The sequence below is a fragment of the Callithrix jacchus genome, chromosome 9, assembly GCF_049354715.1.
Source record: "Callithrix jacchus isolate 240 chromosome 9, calJac240_pri, whole genome shotgun sequence".
In the NCBI taxonomy this organism is placed as follows: Eukaryota; Metazoa; Chordata; class Mammalia; order Primates; family Cebidae; genus Callithrix; species Callithrix jacchus.
Genome location: NC_133510.1, coordinates 21,903,051 through 21,925,083, shown reverse-complemented (window position 1 = coordinate 21,925,083; position 22,033 = coordinate 21,903,051). Strand labels below are relative to the sequence as shown.

The window sequence follows — 22,033 nt, the reverse complement described above, 5'->3', positions numbered from 1 at the left end:
TGCCTCTCTACATCACCATTTAATTCCTAATTCTGACATTGCCTATATAACTTATTGTCCAAACTTGGACATTTTGAGGATAAAGTGGGATACTATTAACAGGCATGACTTGATAAAATGTATACACCAGGACAGACCTGTGAAAATCCACACTGGAGGACATCCTAAAGTGCTTAGCACAGAGATTCCCACATAGTAATTTCTGAGGGAAAGCTGTTGGAAGATTAATCGATAAATGAAAGAACAAATGAATGAATGAGTAAGGTATGTTTAAAAAAAAAAGATTGCTTCTCTTACCTGTCCAAAATAAGGGAGTCCCTGTTTGTAGGACATATCCATATTCTTAAAACTAATCTTCACCATTGATGAGTCTATGTATATGGACTTGGAGCCTGTAAGCTGTACACCTGAAGTCAAGTAAGCATTATTAAGAAAATGTCACCCCCAAAAATATCCAAACAGAACTTCTGAAAAAAAAAAAAACTCAGGCTCACCATTCCTTCTAATGGTTTCCCTTCCCTAAGCAGTTTTAATATATAGGTACTTCTTCAGATGTCTTTTATAAAGAAAGTTAATCAAGATGGCACAAAACGCTTGTGACAACTGGGATTGCTGCTTTTTATGAAATATTCATGATGGATTTGTAAACGTTGATTTCTCATTATTCCTAAGTAATTGCTTAACAACATTTCTTTTACTCTCTGCTTGCTTAAAACATGTGCTTTAACTTATTAATAGTAAGAATTATATATATATATAATTAAAAAGGGGAATGCTTAAAGACAATACAAATTGCCAAACATTAGCTATCCCCAAGAGAACCAAAATTAACATTTTAGCCTTTTTTCTGCATGTTCTATTTACCTTGAAAGTTATCATTTATATTAATATGTTTGAGATTATGCATGTGTATATGCATACATGCACACATACAATCAATATGTGCAAAGGTATACGTAGTTTTACATGTTTTTTAACATTATTTTATAAGGTTTTGGTAAAACTTCCTTTCTCTCTCTCCCTCTTTTTTTTCTTTTCTTTTTTTTTTTTTTTTTTTTTTTTGAGACAGAGTCTCACTTCCGCCAGACTGGAGTGCAGTAGCGCGATCTCGGCTCACTGTAACCTCCGCCTCCAGGGTTCAGCGATTCTCCTGCCTCAGCCTCCCAAGTAGCTGGGATTACAGGCACGCGCCACCACACCCAGCTAATTTTTGTATTTTTAGTAGAGACGGGGTTTCACCATGTTGACCAGTATGGTCTCAATCTCTTGACCTTGTGATCTGCCCGCCTCAATCTCCCAAAGTGCCGGAATTACAAGAGGGAGCCACCGCACCTGCCTGGCCCTTTCTTTTTCTTTTTCTTTTCTTCTTCTCGTTCTTTCTTTCTTTTGTTCCTTCGTTCGTTATTTTGTTTTTTGTTTTTGATTTTTTTTTTTTTTTTTTCAGATAGGTGCTCATTTTGTTGCCCAGGCAGGAGTGCAGTGGTGTGATAATGGCTCACTGCAGCCAGCCTCAACCTCCTGGGCTCAAGTGATGCTCCCACCCCAGCCTTCTAAATAGCTGGGACTATAGCTGCATGACACAACACCCAGATAGATTTTGTATTTTTTTGTAGAATGGGGGCTCACTATGTTGCCCAGGATAGTCTCAAACTCTTAGGCTCAAACAATTATCCTGCCTCAGCCTCCCCAAATGCTGGGGTTATAGGTGTGAGCCACTGTGCCTGGCTATTTTTTTATTATTATTTATTTATTTCAGTATAACAAATATATTTATCAATTAAATGTTTGTCTAATATTTGAATTTCCTCTGGATGTGACAGATACCTCTAAAACTTTGAATACTGATACAAGTACATTAATAATTTAATATTTCATGAACAGAAATTTTGCTGAAATATCAGTGATTATGCACAAGTTTAAAAAAGACTATATTAACAGAAAGAAAGTGGTAAACACAGAAAAAAGCATTTCAAGGAATAAGACAGCATTCTGTGCTTATGGGAAAAGAGGCATTAGGTCCAGGAGACACAAGAAATTAGTCATTAGAAATATTTTTGGCCAGCCGGGTGGCTCATGCCTGTAATCCTTGCACTTTGGGAGACTGAGGTGGGCGGATCACCTGAGGTCAGGAGTTTGACACCAGCCTGGCCAACATGATGAAACTCCGTCTCTACTAAAAATACAAAATATAGTTGGGCGTGCTGGCGGGAGCCTGTAATCCCAGCTACTCCAGAGGCTGAGGCGGAAGAATCGCTTGAACCTGGGAGGCTGAGGTTGCTGTGAGCTGAGATTGCATCACTGCACTCCAACCTTGGCAACAAGAGCAAAACTCCGTCCAAAAAAAGAAGGAAGGAAGGGAGGAAGGGAAAAGAAAGAAATATTTTCCATGAGATAAATATTTAAATAAGTATTTTCCTGGTCATGAGGATAGGTACCAGATTTATTTTCAGAGGTTTGGTAAAATATTCTTCCCAAACTATTTTTTTTTTTTTTTGAGACGGAGTTTCGATCTTGTTACCCAGGCTGGAGTGCAACGGCGCAATCTTGGCTCACTGCAACCTCCGCCTCCTGGGTTCAGGCAATTCTCCTGCCTCAACCTCCTGAGTAGCTGGGATTACAGGCACGCGCCACCATGCCCAGCTGATTTTTTGTATTTTTAGTAGAGATGGGATTTCACCATGTTGACCAGGATGGTCTCGATCTCTTGACCTTGTGATCCACCCACCTCGGCCTCCCAAAGTGCTGGGATTACAGGCTTGAGCCACCGCGCCTGGCCCTTCCCAAACTATTTTACTTCCCATGTTCTAATTCTGTGCTCACCAAAAAAATTTTATAATCAACAACCACATGTCTCAATTATATTTATCTGTGGACTAATTAAGGAAAAGGAATATGCTTATATCTAAAACCAAATACTCCCATTATAAATCAATAAATTGGCATTCTTCTATTGTAGTCTTATTTAAATTTAATAAGACTACAATTCTGAATGTCTAGACTACTTCTATTGTAGTCTTATTTAAATTCAATAATACTACAGTTCTGACGGTTCGGAATTTGAATCAGAGGAATGCAAAGAAAAGCCCTTGGGGAAGAAATGACTGTATTAACCAGGTAACAATTCGAATGAGGCAGTGCTATCCATTGGGGTCTGATCTCTTAGAGAACATTACCTGTTCCATCTTCTGTAACAAGAGCATGCACTTCAAGGAAATTCCAGTATCCTTCCCGATTTAACTCAAAAGCATCTGTGTTAATAAACTTGGAGACACAGCCATCTTTCCCTAACTGAAAAGTTAATGAAGAGAACAATTTTAAAAAGTTAAATTTTAAAAGAAAACTGTAAGAAATAGTTGTAACAGGGAAAATGTGTAACCTCACTGAAGCAACTTTAAGAATATTGTATTACCCAAATTTTAGTTTTATAAAATAATCCATTGTGTTTCTATCATTTAAGTTTTTAGTTCATCTATTTACCTCTAACTACATTTGAATTTTTAATAAATATTTGTCCTTACAATATTGTGTTTTAAAAAACTCTTCATGGTGACATTATTTTGTTAATGTACACAATAAACATATCCATCACTAGTCAAATGTATTCACACGATATTTGCAATTTTGGTAATTTCAGCCATATTCTTTTACAGTTTTGAAACTGAGTTTTATATTGTGTTGTTACCATGCCTTGGACATTGATGGGACTACTTACATAGAAGTTAAGAACGTACGTTTTACAGTCAAACACCAGGATTTGAACCCTGGCTTTGCCACTTATTACTTCCTACAAAATGGGATGTTAATAAAGAGCTTGTAGAGTTGTATTACATTAGATAATAACTGGAAGGTGCTTAGCACAGGGCCTGCCATTAGTAAACATTCAGTAAGTAGTAGATTTTTATATTAGATTCCTTTAAATTTTTCTCAGTGTCTAGACAAGTGAGAATGTCTCACTAAGTGAATTTTAAGTGTCACAATTAATAACCAAAGTTAAACAGGAGGAATTGGCAAATATTTTTAAAACGTGGGATAAATTGTATTCATAGATTCCAGGACTATGATATTGGGGAGAAATGGAGTTCTTGTTCTACTCCACCTTACGATGACATGAGGAAATCTAGTTCTTAAGATGTGGGTGACATGTTAAAATCATGTGCCACTTCAGGGGATCCTTGAAACTGTAAGAAGGTTTAGAGGCATTTCCACAAAGTTAAAGGTCTAGAAAAATTTCCATTATACTGAAGATGAATACTTAGATAAATTATTTAGTTCACACTCCTGCTTCACATGTGTATTTTATTTATTTTTTTAACTTTAATTTTAGGTTCAGGGGTACATGTGCAGGTTTGTTATATAGGTAAATTGCGTGTCATGGGGGTTTGGTGTACAGAATATTTCACCACCCAGGTAATAAGCATATTACCCAATAGGTAGTTTTTGATTCTCACCCCTTCCCACCCTACATGCATATTTTAAATTTCCAGATCTCTCAAATCTCCTCAAGAGCATCTATATAACATAGCCTTCTTTGATAATGCATTCTGGGATCTACCTACACTGTGTACTTGACTTACATTGATTTATTCCCTTCTAGAGTGTGCATCTTTTAAAGATTACAACTGCTTCATAAAGTGCAAAACCCATGAGGAGAGGTACATGATCTGTCTTGCTCAACACTGAAGCTTCTAAATAAAATTATCCTTGCCTATTAAAAGACCTCAAAATTTATCTGTTTAATGAATTTGTGGAGAACATTTTTGTATTACGGATATCCTTAAAGATACAACCCCACTAGTTATTTAAATATTTATATGATCTTGGTTGGGGGCACTGGCTCATGCCTGTAATCCCAGCACTTTGGGAGGCTGAGGCGAACAGATCACATGAGGTTAGGAGTTCAAGACCAGCCTAGCCAACATGGTGAAGCCCTGTCTGTACTAAAAAATACAAAAATTAGCTGGGCATTAACGCCTGTAGTCTCAGCTTCTTGGGAGGTGGAGGCATGAGAACTATTTGAATCAGAGAGGCAGAGGTTGCAGTGAGCCGAGATCATACCACCGCACTCCAGCATGGGTGACACACCAAGACTCTGTCTAAAAATATATATATTTATTGATATGCAATGTATTTAACCTCTGTCTGCTTTAATTCACTTATCAGTAAGGGTGTGATAATAGTACCCTCTCACAGTGTACTATGTGTTTTGAGAATCAAATGCACATAAACTACTTTGCTCAGTGACTGACATAAAATAAGCATCCATTAAATGTTAGCAATTATTACAATTGTTACTACTGTTAGTGTTTATTGCCCAAAAATTTTTTTAGAGAATGAGAAGGTTCTTAATTATTTCCAAACTAAAGTATTCTCTAAGCAGAACAGGAATATATGACTGTATACGCGTGTGCCTCTATATGTGGATAAGTCGTATGGCACTGTTTGTAGAAAGGGGATTGCAGCTGACAGTTGTATATTAGCCAGTCAGACTCTGGCATGATTATAGCTGAAAGCCTTGCTATGTCCTAGACCAGCCTGTTTGTGTCCATTTTCTGAATGTTGGTTCTCCAACCTTCCAAGTAGATCTTTTAGGAAATTCCTCCTTTGTAAGTTTGGAAAAGTTGATGCTTCTCTTTAGTGATTAGAAACTCTGACTGATAGAGTTCCCATCTGGAGCTCCTATATATACTTATTTCCAGTGAGAATAGATTAAGAGAAACATAATTATGCATTTAATATACTTGAGTACACACAAACATCATCATATCTCCCTGACTAAATCCACAAAGTATAAAATAAAGAACAGAACATATGTTCCTAGTAAATAGATACGGCGTAGATTTTGGTATGAAACCAAATCTATTTTTAATTAAGAATCAAAATTTACTACTTAGTTTCTGATACTATAATTTGCTTTTTGTCAATCAATAGAAAATAAAAGTTATCATGAAAAAAGAAGACTATAAAATTTACAAATAGGAAAAGAAATTCAGAATGAAAGTATGTATTTTTAAGTGTAAAGAGAGAAATAAGAAGAAAGGAAGGTAAATGGAAGGTGAGGATAAAACGTCAATGCAAACTTATTTATAATTTTGCAGATATACCCCTTACCTGAGTGGTAAAATTTTTACAGAGTGAACTGAGAAGATGAGCACAGGAATGATAAGCAGTAGATTCTCTGCACACACTAAGTTGGACCTTCCCGTCCACAGGTTCACCATAGGTATATCTAGTAGAAGGATGTAATAATGATAAATTACAAAGGTCAATGTCATTTTTAATCTGTATAGGGTTTTGAAACTTTTTTTTAGTAGCTGAAACCAGCAAAGTAACAACATACTTTAAATTTTATTTTCTGGAGGAAATCTAAAACAATGATACTGACTAAAATTGAGTTGAATGCTTTAGGCAAAGATGTATTTTAATTAAAAAGGTTGAAATAGACAACATGTAGAAGTCATATATCTGAGTCACTGAAATACAATGTATTACCAAAAAATTAATAGTCAAGGAAAAAATACATTAGTCATTATTTCATTAAAAATAATATTTTTGCATACTGATGGCAATAGAGTATTGAAACACACACACAAAAACAAAATAACATTTTGCTTCTTTTAGCTTTTTGTGTTTTTAAACTGGCATAATGGGCATATTATTATGGTTTTTACTTTTAAAATGTAAATTTATTTATTTATTTATAAATGTCATTTTAAGCCACCAGATTTTCAGATCTTTTCTTTTTGAAAGGAAGAAGTAAAACTCTCTCTCTCTCTCTGTCTCTCTCTCTCTCTCTATACACACACACACACACACACCCACACACACACACATACACATACACACTTTAAAGTTCTGGGATACATGTGCAGAATGTGCAGGTTTGTTACATAGGTATACATATGCCATGGTGGTTTGCTGCATCCATCAACCCATCATCTACATTGGGTATTTCTCTTAATTCTATCCCTCCCCTTATCCCTTACCCCCTACAGGCCCTGGTGTGTGATGCTCCCCTCCCTGTGCTGACTTATGAGTAAGAACATGTGGTGTTTGCTCAAGTACTGTGCTGGGGGATCTGCTGCTGTCTTCAGAGCCATCAGGTGGGAACATTTAAGTCTGCTGAAGCTGTGCCCACAGCTACCCAGGTGTTCTGTTCCAGGAAGATGGGAGTTTTATCTATGAGCCCCTGACCGGGGGACTATCTTTCTTTCAGAGATGCCCTTCCCAGAGAGGAGAAATCTAGAGAGGCAGTCTGGTGACAGTGGCTGTGGTGGGCTCCAATTATATTTGTTTTTAATTACATGGAAGTAAATAAATTTTTTTACTGTTAAAAAATTTAAATAGGTAAAAAGAGCAAAGAACAAAATTGCTTGTAAGAAATAACAGTAGGTTTCTCTGGGCTACATTTTATGATAATTCCTCAATTTCATCTTCCAAATTACTAACTCTCTCTTCAGCATTATCCATTCTTCTAATCAGCCCTTCTATACATATATTTTTAAATAAATAATATGCTTAATTACAAGGTCTTTAATTATTTTAAAAGTTATACTTGACTCATATCTGAGTATATAAATTTTACTTATTTCTAAATTTTTGTTCTGATTGATGTTCAACTATTTTCTAAGATATGTATTGCTTTTTTTTTTGTTTGTTTAATACCTTGATTTCGAGACATTAGAGTCTTCAACCATTTAGTGATTCATATTTTTGTGTTTTGGGATTCCCAACCATTTAGTGTTTTGGGATTCCCAGCTGGCTTGTGCTAGAGCTTTATTTTGCTTATGCAATACTTCTCCAATAAAAATGACAAAGGAGCCAACACACAGCCACTGTGATAGGGAAGTACCTAGACATTTGGGCTTTGGGAATTTCTGTTGCTCAGGGGATTTTCCAGCAATGCTGAAAGTTCCCTGCCTCTATGACCCAACTACAATGAGACTTTTTACTCTCTGCCTTTTCTGCACTCTCCCACTCCATCTCCAGAGGTGAAGCACTAGGTAGTGACATCATCAAAGAGTTAGTTATGGACTTCCAGCCTAAAGCAGACTGAGGCTGGAGGACAGGCAGAGCTTTCACCTTGAAGTTTGGCATGGAATTTTAGATTACTGTAATGAAGATCTTCTAATAACTAGAATTTACCAGGTTTTTGGGGGAAACAGCAATGGAGGTAGGGCTTACAGACTGTCTATATAAAATGGCTACAAGTACTGGGAACAATAAACTGTGGCTAACTGTGTCAGACCTCTGGGTAGGCAAACTTCCCTTAGCCTTCATGTTCCAGGTGCAGAGTGACTTTGACTCTGTTACAGTACATAACACGCTCAAGGACTTAAAACCCCTTTTGTAGCATTACAAAGTAACCAGACTTGTAGGCTCCCTGTGAGATTCACTCCCCTCAGCTGCACCTAGAATGCAATCTACAGATAACCACATGCTTCTGCTTTTCAAAGTTTCCAACAAAGCCGCCACTGCTAGCAATCTTTAGAATGATGCATCAGTTCCTGTTCACCGAAGAATGTTCCACCGTCACACCACCCCCTCCCCACTATTACCTCACCTTCACCCCACCATCTGCTGACTGCTTAAGGTGATTGTAACCAATAAATACTGTGGGTAACCTAAGCTGGGGGGCTTCACTGCCTCCAGTACAAAGTGATGGTCCTCTCGTCCCACTTTCATTCTTAATCTATCTTTTTCTCATTACTTTGTCACCAGCAAACTCAGGGTACCCATGGGTGGGGTGTGGGGGCTGGTTCCCTACACCAGGTCACTTTTTATTTTTAACTAGGCAAAATTAAAAAGAAAAGTAGTACACATGAGTCAGGGACAGAATGAATCCTCACATCAGGTTTGAGGAAACAAAGTTTATGTTTGCACCCTGGCTGTAATTGCTGGTTACATAAACTCTTGTCTATGCTGCTTAACTTAGTGTACATAAGCTCTTGTCTATGCTGCTTAACTTAGTGACAAGAGGGGAAAGCAACATGACCTGCCTGGCTGCTGCTCCTGCCACAGATTATTTCTCACTATATGACCTAAGTCCCTGTCTGCCCTTAGTATCTTCCACACTATGCACCAGCATTACTCTAGAGCCACTTCTAACTCTTAGAGCAGTTTTCTCCATGATATGCCTTGAGCTTCAGTTTTCTTCTATAATCATGTAAAATATAAAGATTGAATTGAGAGAAGTCATTGTAAACACAGGACATTGTCCAATGGAACTATCTGGCAGATGGAATAGTCCATGTTTTGTGTCAATGCTCTTCAATTCAGTGGCCACTAGTCACATGTGACAACTTGAAATGTGGCTAGTGCAACTGAATATTTAACTTTAACTAAAACTTAAATACTCACATGTGGTCAGTGGCTATTGCATTGGCTGGTCTAAAATAGTATGTAAGAAAGACAGCAGTCAGTTGTCTTAAACTGTTACCTCAAACCAGGTGTTTTATTAAAATAATTATTGATGCATGAAAGAATTTATAAAATCAGCAAAATAATTTCCCACCTTCCTTTTTCCTTACCTTCTATATATTTATGTTTTACCTCTTTTTAGTTATCTATCCCATTCTAATAGCTTTCTATGAATATATTATTCTATTGTGTACAATTTCAACTTACAAGGCACAGACATTAACTTTGAATTCAGAGTCCACAACCAAGATACTTTCCGGTGCTTCCACAGTCATTTGAAATTTGGGTAACACTGCCAGCAAAAAGAAAAGTCATATATTATATTATATATGACAATGTATACATTACATATTATTACCATAAACACATTCATACAAAATAACTGTTTCTCCTTTATAAACCATCAGTCTTTGCTTATGTTTGCCATTAACAAACAGTGTGAGGAGGACACTGAAATACGTAAGAACTGGATTTTGGAATCGGATAGAAAAATGCATATTTTGAATTTCAAATTCATCACTTCTCAGGTGTTGAACTTGAGAAAGTGTCTCTCAATATCTTCATCTGTAAAACGGGAATAATGACTCTACAATTGAAATTTCGTGAAGATTTTATGAGAAAATACAAAGGGACTAATGGCTAACATATGACTAATGACTAATGTTAATTCCATTCTTTTCGTAAGAAGTACTTTACATCCCAGAAACCATCAGGTAAAATAGATCCCAAAAGGAAGATAAAATAGAGAGCCTAGGTGAACGGAGAATTGCAAAAAGATCATGGGCTGAACTAGGGGATAAAAATCAGAGTAGATGGAGAAGCCTAAAATAGTAACGGAGAACAGGGAAAGAGGAAAGGAAGAGATACTCACTTAAGAAGACATTATTTAATAATCCCACCCTTGCAAAATTGGAATGATTTTGTAATTTTTAACAATAGGTAACATTTTCATTGCTATTATTTACCATATTCTTCCACAGAGAATAAGTGATATGTTTTCTTCTCATTAAGCATCTCCACAGTGATTTGATACCATCCAAGGATGGGCTCTGAGATTAACTGGAAGGAGAGTTGTAGAATACCTCCCACAGACTCTTCATTCATCCACTGTTGTATTCGATTGCCTTCTGGATCCTAAGAATAAGAAAATGTATTCTGTTTCATGTTGGATGTTTTTATTCATTACAAAGTTTCAGCAGGGTGTTTCCTACTTAGAATTCTAAACTTACTCAGGATTCAAAACATAAGTGTGTTCTCACATTCTCCAAGGAGAATTGGTTACTCTCATCTCCGGGGTCACACAGCTGCATATTACAGCACTTAGCATATTTTAGAGCTAGCTGTGATTTTTTTACATTTATTTTTTCTGTCAATCTCTGCTTTCTTAAGGGCAAGCCATATTTTATCCCCAGTGCATAAATCATTAAGTATACATTTATATACATTCAATAACTAAGCACTAAATGAAATAAAATCATACTTGCCTATTGTCTATATTAGTGGGTGGATGCAAATATGAGTCACATGTTGGCGGGGTGGGGGAACAGAAACCCACTTCTGTCCTCTTGAGGCTGTCTACGTAAAATAAATAATTCTGTGACAATTTAAATAGGCAATCTTCCCTATGAGCTGCCTTTTGATTTTGAGGTTTGGAGAGATGTTCAAAAAATTAGAAAACAATTCTTCAACTAGCTTACCTTAAGGGTGATCACTGGGTACTGAAATAAAAATAAAAATAATGTTAATATATGAACTCAAGGGTTTTATTTTTCTAGATGAGTGAAGAGGTTAATGCAAATCTATTATTAAGCTAAGAAATATAAACACATTTAGGACAACCCAAACAAACACTGGTTTCTGACTGAAAGTTTGAATATCTATTGATTATATTGAAACTTATTTGCCTTGTTTTCGAGAATTTTCATTTACTTTTCTCTTTCATAACACACAGTCTGCAGTGTCAGTACGCAACCCTGGCCTTAGGTCTCTGAACATAATAAAAATGCTCTCTTAGATGAATAATAACTTCTTTATCAACAAATTCATGGTCAGTCTTCACTCTGGCCACTGCGATGTTCTACACTGCTGGTTGCCTCTTTTTTAAATACTCCAATTTTGATTTCTATATCTAGCACTATTTTATTGTCTTAGATTTTTGACCATTCCTATACTCCATCATTTCCTTATCAGACAAATAAATAAATGTCGGCATTTGCCCAAGTTCCCCTTACTGAGTCTTCTCTCCTTTCTTCTTCCGACTCTCTATATCCTCTCAGTTCTCTCCAGTGTTTACCACTCTTCCCCGCTCTAAACCTATAGAGTCAAGAGTTTGACTCATTTCTTAGTGCATCCTCTCAGGACCCTAAAACTAACAAGTCAAAATTAAAGACTCTTAGGCCAAAAGCCCTCATGTGAATAGGCTGATGAGAAGTTTAAAAATGAGTATGTAGGGTCCTTTGCCCATTCCCCAAGTGACTAAGTGCTCCTTCCCAGTAATTGCAGCATTTATTCATGAATAAAACATAATGTGTCTGGAGATAGGAACATGATTCATAAACTTTGTCCAGAATTCTTAGAACTGAGAAACATAACAGTTGAATTAAGGGCCCCACTTGTTCTAAATTCATGGAATTGAATCTCAGTGAATTATTGAGATAGTGTTGAAGAAAGCTACTGCTGCATCATTAACTCAAGCATTAAGAGAAGTAGAGCTTCTCATAACATTTCCTCACAAGAAGGAAATAAAAGAACATATTACCTAAAGGTGCCATGCAAAGACATTAAACATTGGCCATTTGAATAAGACTCTAATAATGAGAAATGAAGTTAGAGTACTGTCCCTTTTTGTTTTCTATTTGTTATACTTCCAATGCAGATGGCTTCAACTGTGTCCAACAAATATTTTATTACTTAATTTGTCTTGTTGTTTTTATTTTTTCTGAGCTTGGTCTATTTAAAAAAACTAGTGAACAAGAACCTACTAAAACCATATGTTCATTGTTCTAAGCTGCTTGATTTTTCCCCCAAAAAATTATTAAAATGAGGCTGATTCTGCTCTCATCACTAATGACTGTCTGCATTAAATTGTGTATGAACCAGCCAAGAACCAATAATACAACTCCTTCATGTCCCCTTCTGGTTCATACTATGTCTCTCTGTCCACAGACAGGGCCTCTTTTTAGAGGACAAGTAGTTCCAGGTCTTAAGATAAGTTTAAAGGAAGATTTGAAACTTCTTGATGCAAGTAAAACTGTCTGGAAAAAAAAAAGTTTCAATATTCTACAAAATACTGACCTAAAGGGAAAGAAAGGCACCATCAGTAAAGAAATTGCAGAAAATGAAAGACAAGACTGATGGGCAGAAGAAACTAGGTATATGCTTTATATCTTGGCTCATTTCATAATGAGCCAAGTTGCATCATTACTGTATTGTGATTATGTAGTCAAATTTATTATGAATGCCCAAACCTCATAGGCCGGTCATGCATTGAATCTATTTATTTAAATGGAATACCAAACTGGATAATGTCCAGCATTTAGAAACACTGGCTTGGAAAGATAAAACCACATAATCTCTTAGCTGCCATCATTTTTGGAAATGCTACATCAATTTCTGTCTCTATACATAAGCACACGCAGTTTGCTGTGCCATGGAAACTCCTTGCCTTAAACATTTGGTACAAATGATCTTCTTATCTATGACCCATATTTGAAGGAAGAGCCCAGTAATCCTGTTGTTCTTATGCAAATGTAGTTATTACTAAAGCAGGGAGTTGGATAATCAAATTTAGCCTAATTGACAATATTAAGTAGTGATGCGGGGGTGAGAACTAATAAGGGAGCTATATAATGTTGCAACTGCTTTTATTTTCAAGAAGCCCTTTACTTCCCCATGGTGCTTCCAATCAAGGATGACTGTCAAAGGATTGCAGTAGAAATTCTCCATGAACCAAGGAGAACAGGAAGCACATGCTATCATATGGAAGCGATTTCAATTTAGATTAAGACAAGGTCTTTGGAGCACTAAAAATTAGATTCCTGCTCTGGGAATTAAAACTAAGCAAGAATCTAGTGAATGTATCATAACTATAGAAGATGGGGAAAGGAGGTGCATTAAAAGTGATGCTGTCTTAAATATGTTAAGATGAAGTACAATTTGGAGGAGGAAAAGGCAGTAATGGAGAAACCATTTGCACAGCTCTGTAAGCTTACAAAGCTTCTTCGTAACTGCACTTAGCTGACAGATTGACCTGAGAGACCACAAAAGAATGCCTAGTTCTAACATGTTTCTAAACTACATGAAATGAAATTTGTTAAGTATCCTGTTGTAAAGACCTCAGTCTTTCCCAGGTCATGATTCATTGTCTTTTGACATTCTCATTATTAATCAACTTTGTCCTCAGATTGTCTCTAGCAGGACTGTAGTCTCCTGCTTATGTCTCAGACTATCATCACCATGTTCCTGCTATGTATTTAGTTCCTTAACTCTACATCAGTATCTGTGAAATAACTTCTCTGAATTTCCCATTAGGGAAAGTGAGGCAGCGTCACTTTCCCTAATGGGTAGCAACACTTCCCCCTTGACTAGGCCGGTGTAAATAAAGAGTAGTATCTGGAAAAACTGGAAGGGGTCCTGAAACACATCCCCAGTCAGGTTATTTCTTTACTCTACACACAAACTGCTCCTCTATGGCCAATTGTAACTCAACTGCCTTCACAACATGGCACGAAGCTTCCTTTTCAAATGGTTTCCACCATAACCTTCTATGTTTGTTTTAAGTTTCAGCAAAGCTGGGCTATGACTATTCCCTAAATCCTGATTCTCTACCCACATGCCTTCACTAACATTTTTTCTCTGCCTACAGTATCTTTTAGCCCTACTTTATACATTTGATCCTATCTGTTCTCTAAGGAGTGCCTTGATTTCACCTACCCTGTGACATCTGTATCAGGCATGGCCGATGCTCTCCCCTTTAGATCCCTTTTTCTGGTTCTTTGCAACCACTGCTGGCTCCATTGTGTTTTACTTCTAACAGCTTTCACCTCTGAATTTTCTGAGAGGCCTCTTTTGGGACCTTCTGTCAAGTTCCCAGGGGTTTACTTCTATGTTAGGGGGTACCCAGAGCCAATAACTACCTGATGCTGGAGTACAAAAGCCCAGCATTAGTTCCTAAAGTGGAACAAACTCTGAAGTGTAACTTATGCTCCAGAGCGTCCTGCCAGTCAGGCTGAAGACTTTGTCCAAAATCGATTGTACCCATGCTTGGCTTCTTTCCCTCCCTTCTCCTGCTTCTCTCAACTCTTTACTGGTTTCTCCTGGCAGCACTTTCTTAATAATTCAGTTGTCCATTTTTCCCTCTCTCAGAATCTGATTCTGGAGAAGTTGACCTAAGATAATACCTCTCCCGTTAGCTCCAAATATGAAGCAGCCACAATGCTTTAATTCACTCGTTACATAATTCACTCTTTCAGTCATTATATTATTGTGGCTCAGCTCACTGGCTCATGCCTTTAAAGTCAGCTCTTTGGGAGGCCAAGGCAGGAGTATTGCTTGAGGTCAGGAATTTGAGAATAGCCTGGGCAACACAGCAAAACCCCGTCTCCATACACACACACACACACACACACACACACACACACACACACACACACATTAGCTGGGCATAATGGTGCTGCTGGTAGTCCAAACTACTCCCGGGGCTGAGGCAGGAGGATCATTTGAACATGGACGTTAAGGCTGGTGAGTTATAATCACACCACAGCACTCCAGTCTGGGCAACAGAGCAAGACTCCATCTCTAAAATACATACATAAATAAAATATTCACTCCATATAACATTGCTCATTCACTCAATACATAATTTAATAATGGTATAATATTAAGAGCCGACTATCTGTTGTATCCTATTCTTCCAGATGTCAGGAATATAGTCATGCATGTTGCTTCATTTGTGTTCTTCTCCAACAACCTCTGTTCTAATGTAATCATTCTGGGGCCTGAAAGAGTATCTTCCCTATCTTTGACTCTTGGCTTACTTAGCACAGTGCTTTATAAGCAGTAAGGATTCAGTAAATTACAGACTTTTACTTGTGATTAGGAAATACGTTTAATTGTGTTGACCAAAGAAAGAGAGAGTGAAAAAGAAGAAAAAAGGAAAAAGTTTGATGGTTAGGGAAGAACACATAGGCTAATAAGAATGTAGAACTAATAACTTAGACTGGCCTGCCTCGTTTTCATGGATTAGCTTTCAGAAGCAAAACCATGCGCAAATATCTACATATTTCTAGCTGTAACTTACCATTTCATCAACTGGCTTCAAATGATCATCCAGAGACACAACTTGAAACATCACTGAACAAAGAAAGAAAGATGATGTAAAGAAAGTAATTAACTTTTGTGTCATCACAGCTTTCTTCCTACATTGATTAACTTAGGTGAATCAAAAAGCACGAGGTTACTACCATCTGTGATGAGGAGTTACATGCACATTTTAGGTAAGACATATTGGATTCCAAGATTACCAGGTTGAGCTTATTAAGTTATGCTGCCAAAAGAACTTCCTGTCTTTCTTTTGTACTTCTATCCCTGCTTTCTCTTTCTCCTCTTACTCATTATCACAACATGTGCTCAGGCAGCCTAATGACTTCATTAAAGAAAGACAGAGGAAGCAGGTCACTTAATTGTTAGAACAATTCCTCACAGATACTGCACACATACTTATTCAATGTGTGCCTTTTCTGTGTATCCCTCAACAACCTATCTTCTTATTCCCTTAACCTGCAGTGGAAGCACTTGCAATCAGCTGTATACTCTCACTCTTAGATTCTTAGCCATCTGTGTCCTATCCCCAAGTTGGATCGCAGCCTGATGGACCTTCTCAAACTCATGTTATTGTGCTGTCAGTAAAATTCATTCTCTTTTGAAGATGTTTCTCTATGCCCCATTTATCTTGCAAAATACTCCAACCTTTTTTTGCCCTGAAGTTGCCTCTCTCTCCCTTTAGGTCTCTACAGTGAAGACCTCTCATCTTCCACATGGCTTGAAGAGGGAAATAAGTAACTTCCTGATTCACAACTCCGATAAAACATTTTTTTCTTGCGTTTTAATTCAAAAGAGAGAAACTACTATTTTAGATGCCATTAGTTTCAGAAAAATTATTCCTGCTGATGTCATCTAATGACTTTCTTGTTGTCATAGAATGTCACCTAGCTAACGGTCATCCTTTCTGCTGCTTAGATGTCAATGGGAAATTTTGACATGCTTTAAGGGAAATGAGGATTCATGTGAAAATTGGTATTGGTCATCATACCGAGCTTCTGTACTTTGGAAAAAATGTAAATTACTAATGACAAGACTCTGTTGTGATCTGTCTATACATACTTTCTGTCTCTTTGTGTTTTCAGGTTCCTTTAAAATTCGACTTTGTTAATCTTATTCTTCCAGATTATTGACTCTCTCCTACTTTCACTTATTCACACATTAATTTTAAAAGTCTTTATTTTTAACCTATTTCATAATTCTATTCATATGTATATGCGAGTATGGGTGTCAGATGCTAAAATTTTTTTTAAAAAAGACTTGCTGTTTGACTATCACAGGATTTATGAGATTGGGAAATGCTGATCCCATTATATCCCATGGTTTTAAATGTGATCTCTACGTTGATGGTTCTTCAGATTCGTATCTTCAACCCTTTCTTTTTCTTTCTTTCTTCCTTCCTTCCTTCCTTCTTTCCTTCCTTCCTTTCTCTTTCTTTCTTTTGAGACAGGGTCTCACTCTCGTTGCTCAGGTTGGAGTGCAGCGGCAGAAGCTCAGCTCACTGCAGCCTTAACTTTCCAAGCTCAGGTGACCCTCCCACCTAAGCCTTCCAAGTAACTGGGACAACCTGCCCCACCACACCTGGTTAAGTTTTTTATACTTCTAGTAGAGTTGGGGCTTTGTCATGTTGCCCCCGCTGTTCTTGAACTTCTGGGCTCAAGTAGTCTGCCTACCTCGACTTTGCAAAATGCTAGAACTACAGGCATGAGCAACTGTACCTAGCCCTACCCCTTTTTCTTACCTAAAGTTTCATAAATACTGCTTTTTACTTGACATATCTGCTTGAGAACTTAAAAGATGTCTCATCCTTAGTGTGCCCAAACATGTAATCTTGATTTATTTCCTCTTGCCCTACACTTCCTTATAGTAAATGGCAATTTTGTCTTTCCAGGTGTTCAGGCTAGGAATTTTGGACTCATTCTTATTCCCTCATTCTTGTCATTCCCCCATTCTCATTCCCTCCTTATATTACACTTTACATCAAAACATACCTTAAAGATATTGCCTGCTGTTTCTCTTGCCCAGAATGATTTACCCATGCATGGTAGACATTCTCACTTCATTAAGGTCTCTGCTTAATTATCTTAAAACACTTTTCCCCTCTAAGTCTAATCTTTTCACCTACTTTTTTAGCACCATCATTTAAAAATTGACTTCTGTTTAACACCAAAACTGTCCCTTTCTTTGTTCAAGATGTAATCATCTTTTGTTTGGACTCACAACTGTCACTAACTGGCTCTCTGTCATTGGTGTTGCCATAACCTAGCTAATCTCTCTATGATTATCAGAGCTACTTTCTGAAGACTAAATCTTATATCTTGAATTTTTGCTGATGAAAACCTCCTATTGCATAAACGTCAGTGTCTTCATAACTTAATGTGTAGTTATCATTCCTTTTGTTTGATAACTTAATGGGTAGTTATCGTTACAAGTCACACATTACTTTTGGTTAAGTCCTGAGTTGGCCTTCTACCATAGCCGCCTCTTCAGCCATTCCCATCAAGACACCTAACCTGAAGCCATACGGTGGGCCTTACCTGCAGTTATTTCACCATGAGCACTGTCTTAACTTCTGGCATGGTTATTTCTATAATAGCCCTTTCTTTCCCACACAGAGAGGCTGCTTTTCCTTCTAACCTGGCACTGAAAGTTTGGATAGCCCTTCTTTAATTCTCCCAGACATAACTAGAATCTGCTTTGCTGAAGACTTTGTTTATCAGTCAAGTACCTTATCCCTTCTTACTCTAAATGCATTCCTATATATCGTCTTTGATATACTTTTTTTTAATACCTGAATTAGTCACTTTCTGCTCTATCTAGTTACTGTACTTTTTAATTATATTTTGTTCATACCACTATATTGCTGTTAACACAGTGCATTATAAATATGTGAACTTTCTAGGTCAGTTTCCTGTTAATAAATTTTGTATTACTCTTCACTTCTACATTGCTACAGTGTATCAGATTATCCAGGTTCAATATCCACAAAGCAAGGGTTCAGTAAATTGTAAATCAAACAGACTTTTAAACCGTATTAAAATATGAAGATTGTACCAGATCTTTTACTATCATATAATCTACTATTTATTTGAAGGGCAGATTTTTACAGAATCAAGAATCAATGTCTCCTAAAATGTCAAATAGTTTAGGTAGTATTTTAATTCATGGTAGTTTAATGTAAGATAACCTGTGCTCATTAAAGAAAATTAAGAAACATTTCCTGCGATAGAAACAAGTTGAACTATAAATCAATTACACACACAAATCTAAAAACATACTGTTCATGTCTTGTGTGTTTGCACCTATATGTGTATTCTATATAGGATGTCTTTAATGATAATATAGTTTTCCTATTTAAAAAAATTTACACAAGCTACAATAGGTGTTTGAGAATTATATCAATCCCCAGAAAATATCTGTGATAGTTGCACAGTAGTAAGTCATGTACAGATAGCTTTTACTACTATTCCTTTTATAGGTAGGGTACCCTTATTATGCAAGATGTATTCTTGAAAATCTCAGTGTAAAACTATTTTATTTAGGAGTTATGTTGTTAAAAGATTACATGTATTACTATAAAAGTATAGCCCTCATGTAGCCATAGCATAAATAACTGATAATGCAATCAGCTTGTTTGCTTTAAAACTATGGCAACTGTAAATTTTCTGTCAGTTAAAACATTGGGGAAAATATTTTCATTAACTAAAATTACATACAAGAGTGAGATTATAAAAATATACTTTCACATCATAAACTTTCAAATCCATATAATTTAAATTTACATAATTCACAAATATTTCTAGTGCACTAATTGTCAAAATAGCACAAAATTGTCAAAACAGTACAAAACTACTTTCTTAATAGAATGACAGTGGTTGTCAGTATAAACAATATACAGTATTCTTTTCTAGATAATGGGAATGCTATTGCTTTCTCTGGATTAGTAGGTAAACTAAAATAACATCTTCTCTGTAATTCTTGGAAGTCGAAGTTTAAGAGTTTTATTTGAGAGCTTAAAAAAACCTTTTAGATTTTTGGTGATTCTTTTTCTCTAATTAAGTGCCTGGTGTCTGTTATAGATTTATCCATAAGTATGTATTTTCAAAAAGAGACTAAAAATGTATTGAGTTCAGTGTTTAAATAAAGAACATGTTTTACTGTTCTAAATCTTGCATTTTAGCAGGGGTAAATGCTTTAAAGAAATGCAATGAAACTCTTAAAACAAAATTTCAAGATACAAGAAGTAGTTGGCTATTATATTGGGGGAGAGACCTTTTGCAATCTGAAGTTATATGGGGAAAACCTACTCCAAATTTCTTAAGGGCTACCTTGTGCTCATGGCTCACAAGGTAGCAGAAAAACTAATTGGCTCTCCTGTCTTTATTTCAGATCTCAGAGTTAAATTTCATGATGTGCCTTATCTTTGATCTTGGTCATGTTTGGGCAGAGGTGATAACAATGATAAAAGCCAGTCAAACAAGTACCCACTTTTCAGTCAGGCAAATACTTCTGGTCAAGCCAGGAACTCAAAGAAGGTGTTAATTGCAAATGTAGGAAGCTGAAGAACAAAAAGTTTCAGAAACATACCTGGACAATTTCTGCATCCTCTCTTTAGAGTTCCAAATGCCTACATTTGCAATACTGTAGCCATCAATAGTTTTCTATAAAATCGTTAGCCTGCACTGATGTTCTATCTCCTGTAATTTCTCAAAGGGAGGAGGAGAGATGCATATACAGACATCAAAATGCAGGTGGCGACTTCCAGGCAAAATACAGGTAAAGGAATAGGAACAATTCCAATCTCCAGATCCCAGTGAGATTGTCACAGAGGTGTGTGATTTCCGCATTTCCAAGTGAGGTACCCAGTTCTTCTCATTGAGACTGGTTGGACAGTGAGTGCAGCCCACAAAGGGCGAGCTGAAGCAGGGTGGGGTGTCATCTCAGCAGGAAAGTGGAAGGGGTTGTGCGATTCAACTCCCCTAGCCCAGGGAAATACTGAGAGACTGTACTGGTAGGAACGGTACATTTTGGCTCAGATACTGCGCTTTCCCGACAATCTTCGCAACCCTCAGACCAGGAAGTTTCCTACAGTGCCTATACCACCTGGGCCCTGGGATTCAAGCATAAAACTGTGTTGCCTGGATACACAGTGGGCTAGCAACAGGAGAGTTTGTTGTTCGTACCCCAGCCACACTAATAAAGAAGAATCAAATAAATGCAATAAAAATTGATAAAGGAGATATCACCACTGATCCCATAGAAATACAAACCACCATCAGAGAATATTATAATCACCTCTATGCAAATAAACTAGAAAATCTAGAAGAAATGGATAAATTTCTGGACACATACACCCTCCCAAGACTGAACCAGGAAGAAGTCAGATCCCTGAATAAACCAATAACGAGTTCTGAAATTGAGGCAGTAATTAATAGTCTACCAACCAATAAAAGTTCAGGGCCAGATGGATTCATAACGGAATTCTACCAGAGGCACAAAGTGGAGCTGGTACCATTCCTTCTGAAACTATTACAAACAATACAAAAAGAGGGAATCCTCCCTAACTCATTTTATGAGACCAACATCATCCTGATACCAAAACCAGGCAGAGACACAATGAAAAAAGAAAATTTCAGGCCAATATCCCTGATGAACATCGATGCAAAAATTCTCAATAAAATACTGACAAATTGAATCCAGCAGCACATCAAAAAGCTTATTCACAACAATCAAGTCAGCTTCATCCCTGGGAGGCAAGGCTGGTTTAACATACACAAATCAATAAACGTAATCCATCACATAAACAGAACCCATGACAAAAACCACATGATTATCTCAATAGATGCAGAAAGGTCTTTGACAAAATTCAACATTTCTTCATGCTAAAAACTCTCAATAAACTAGGTGTTGATGGAAAATATTTCAAAATAATAAGAGCTATTTATGACAAATCCGCAGCCAATATCATACTGAATGGACAAGACAAGGATGCCCTCTCTCACCACTCCTATTCAACATAGTATTTGGAAGTTCTGGCCAGGGCAATCAGGCAAGAGAAAGAAATAAAAGGTATTCAGATAGGAAGAGAAGAAGTCAAATTGTCTCTGTTTGTAGACGACATGATTGTATAGTTAGAAAACCCCATTGTTTTAGCCCCAAAACCCCTTAAGCTAATAAGCAACTTCAGCAAAGTCTCAGAATACCAAATCAACGTGCAGAAATCACAAGCATTCCTATACGCTAATAACAGACGAACAGAGTCAAATCATGTGCAAGCTCCCATTCACAATTGCTACAG

General features: G+C 36.9%; 1 protein-coding gene across 4 annotated transcripts in view; it reads right to left on the bottom strand.

Annotated features, from left to right (window-relative positions):
* Positions 1-22,033, bottom strand: part of LOC100391974 (ovostatin) — a 118,398-nt gene that overhangs the window by 54,746 nt on the left and 41,619 nt on the right. For all 4 annotated transcript variants that reach the window (XM_035255601.3, XM_017975926.4, XM_035255602.3 and 1 more), the window contains 7 exons: positions 15,716-15,768; positions 11,115-11,135; positions 10,383-10,551; positions 9,625-9,709; positions 6,109-6,226; positions 3,174-3,288; positions 298-407 (listed from right to left, as the gene is read on the bottom strand). In XM_035255601.3, the coding sequence (XP_035111492.2) occupies positions 298-407; positions 3,174-3,288; positions 6,109-6,226; positions 9,625-9,709; positions 10,383-10,551; positions 11,115-11,135; positions 15,716-15,768 (671 nt within the window). The remainder of the gene's footprint in view (positions 1-297; positions 408-3,173; positions 3,289-6,108; positions 6,227-9,624; positions 9,710-10,382; positions 10,552-11,114; positions 11,136-15,715; positions 15,769-22,033) is intronic.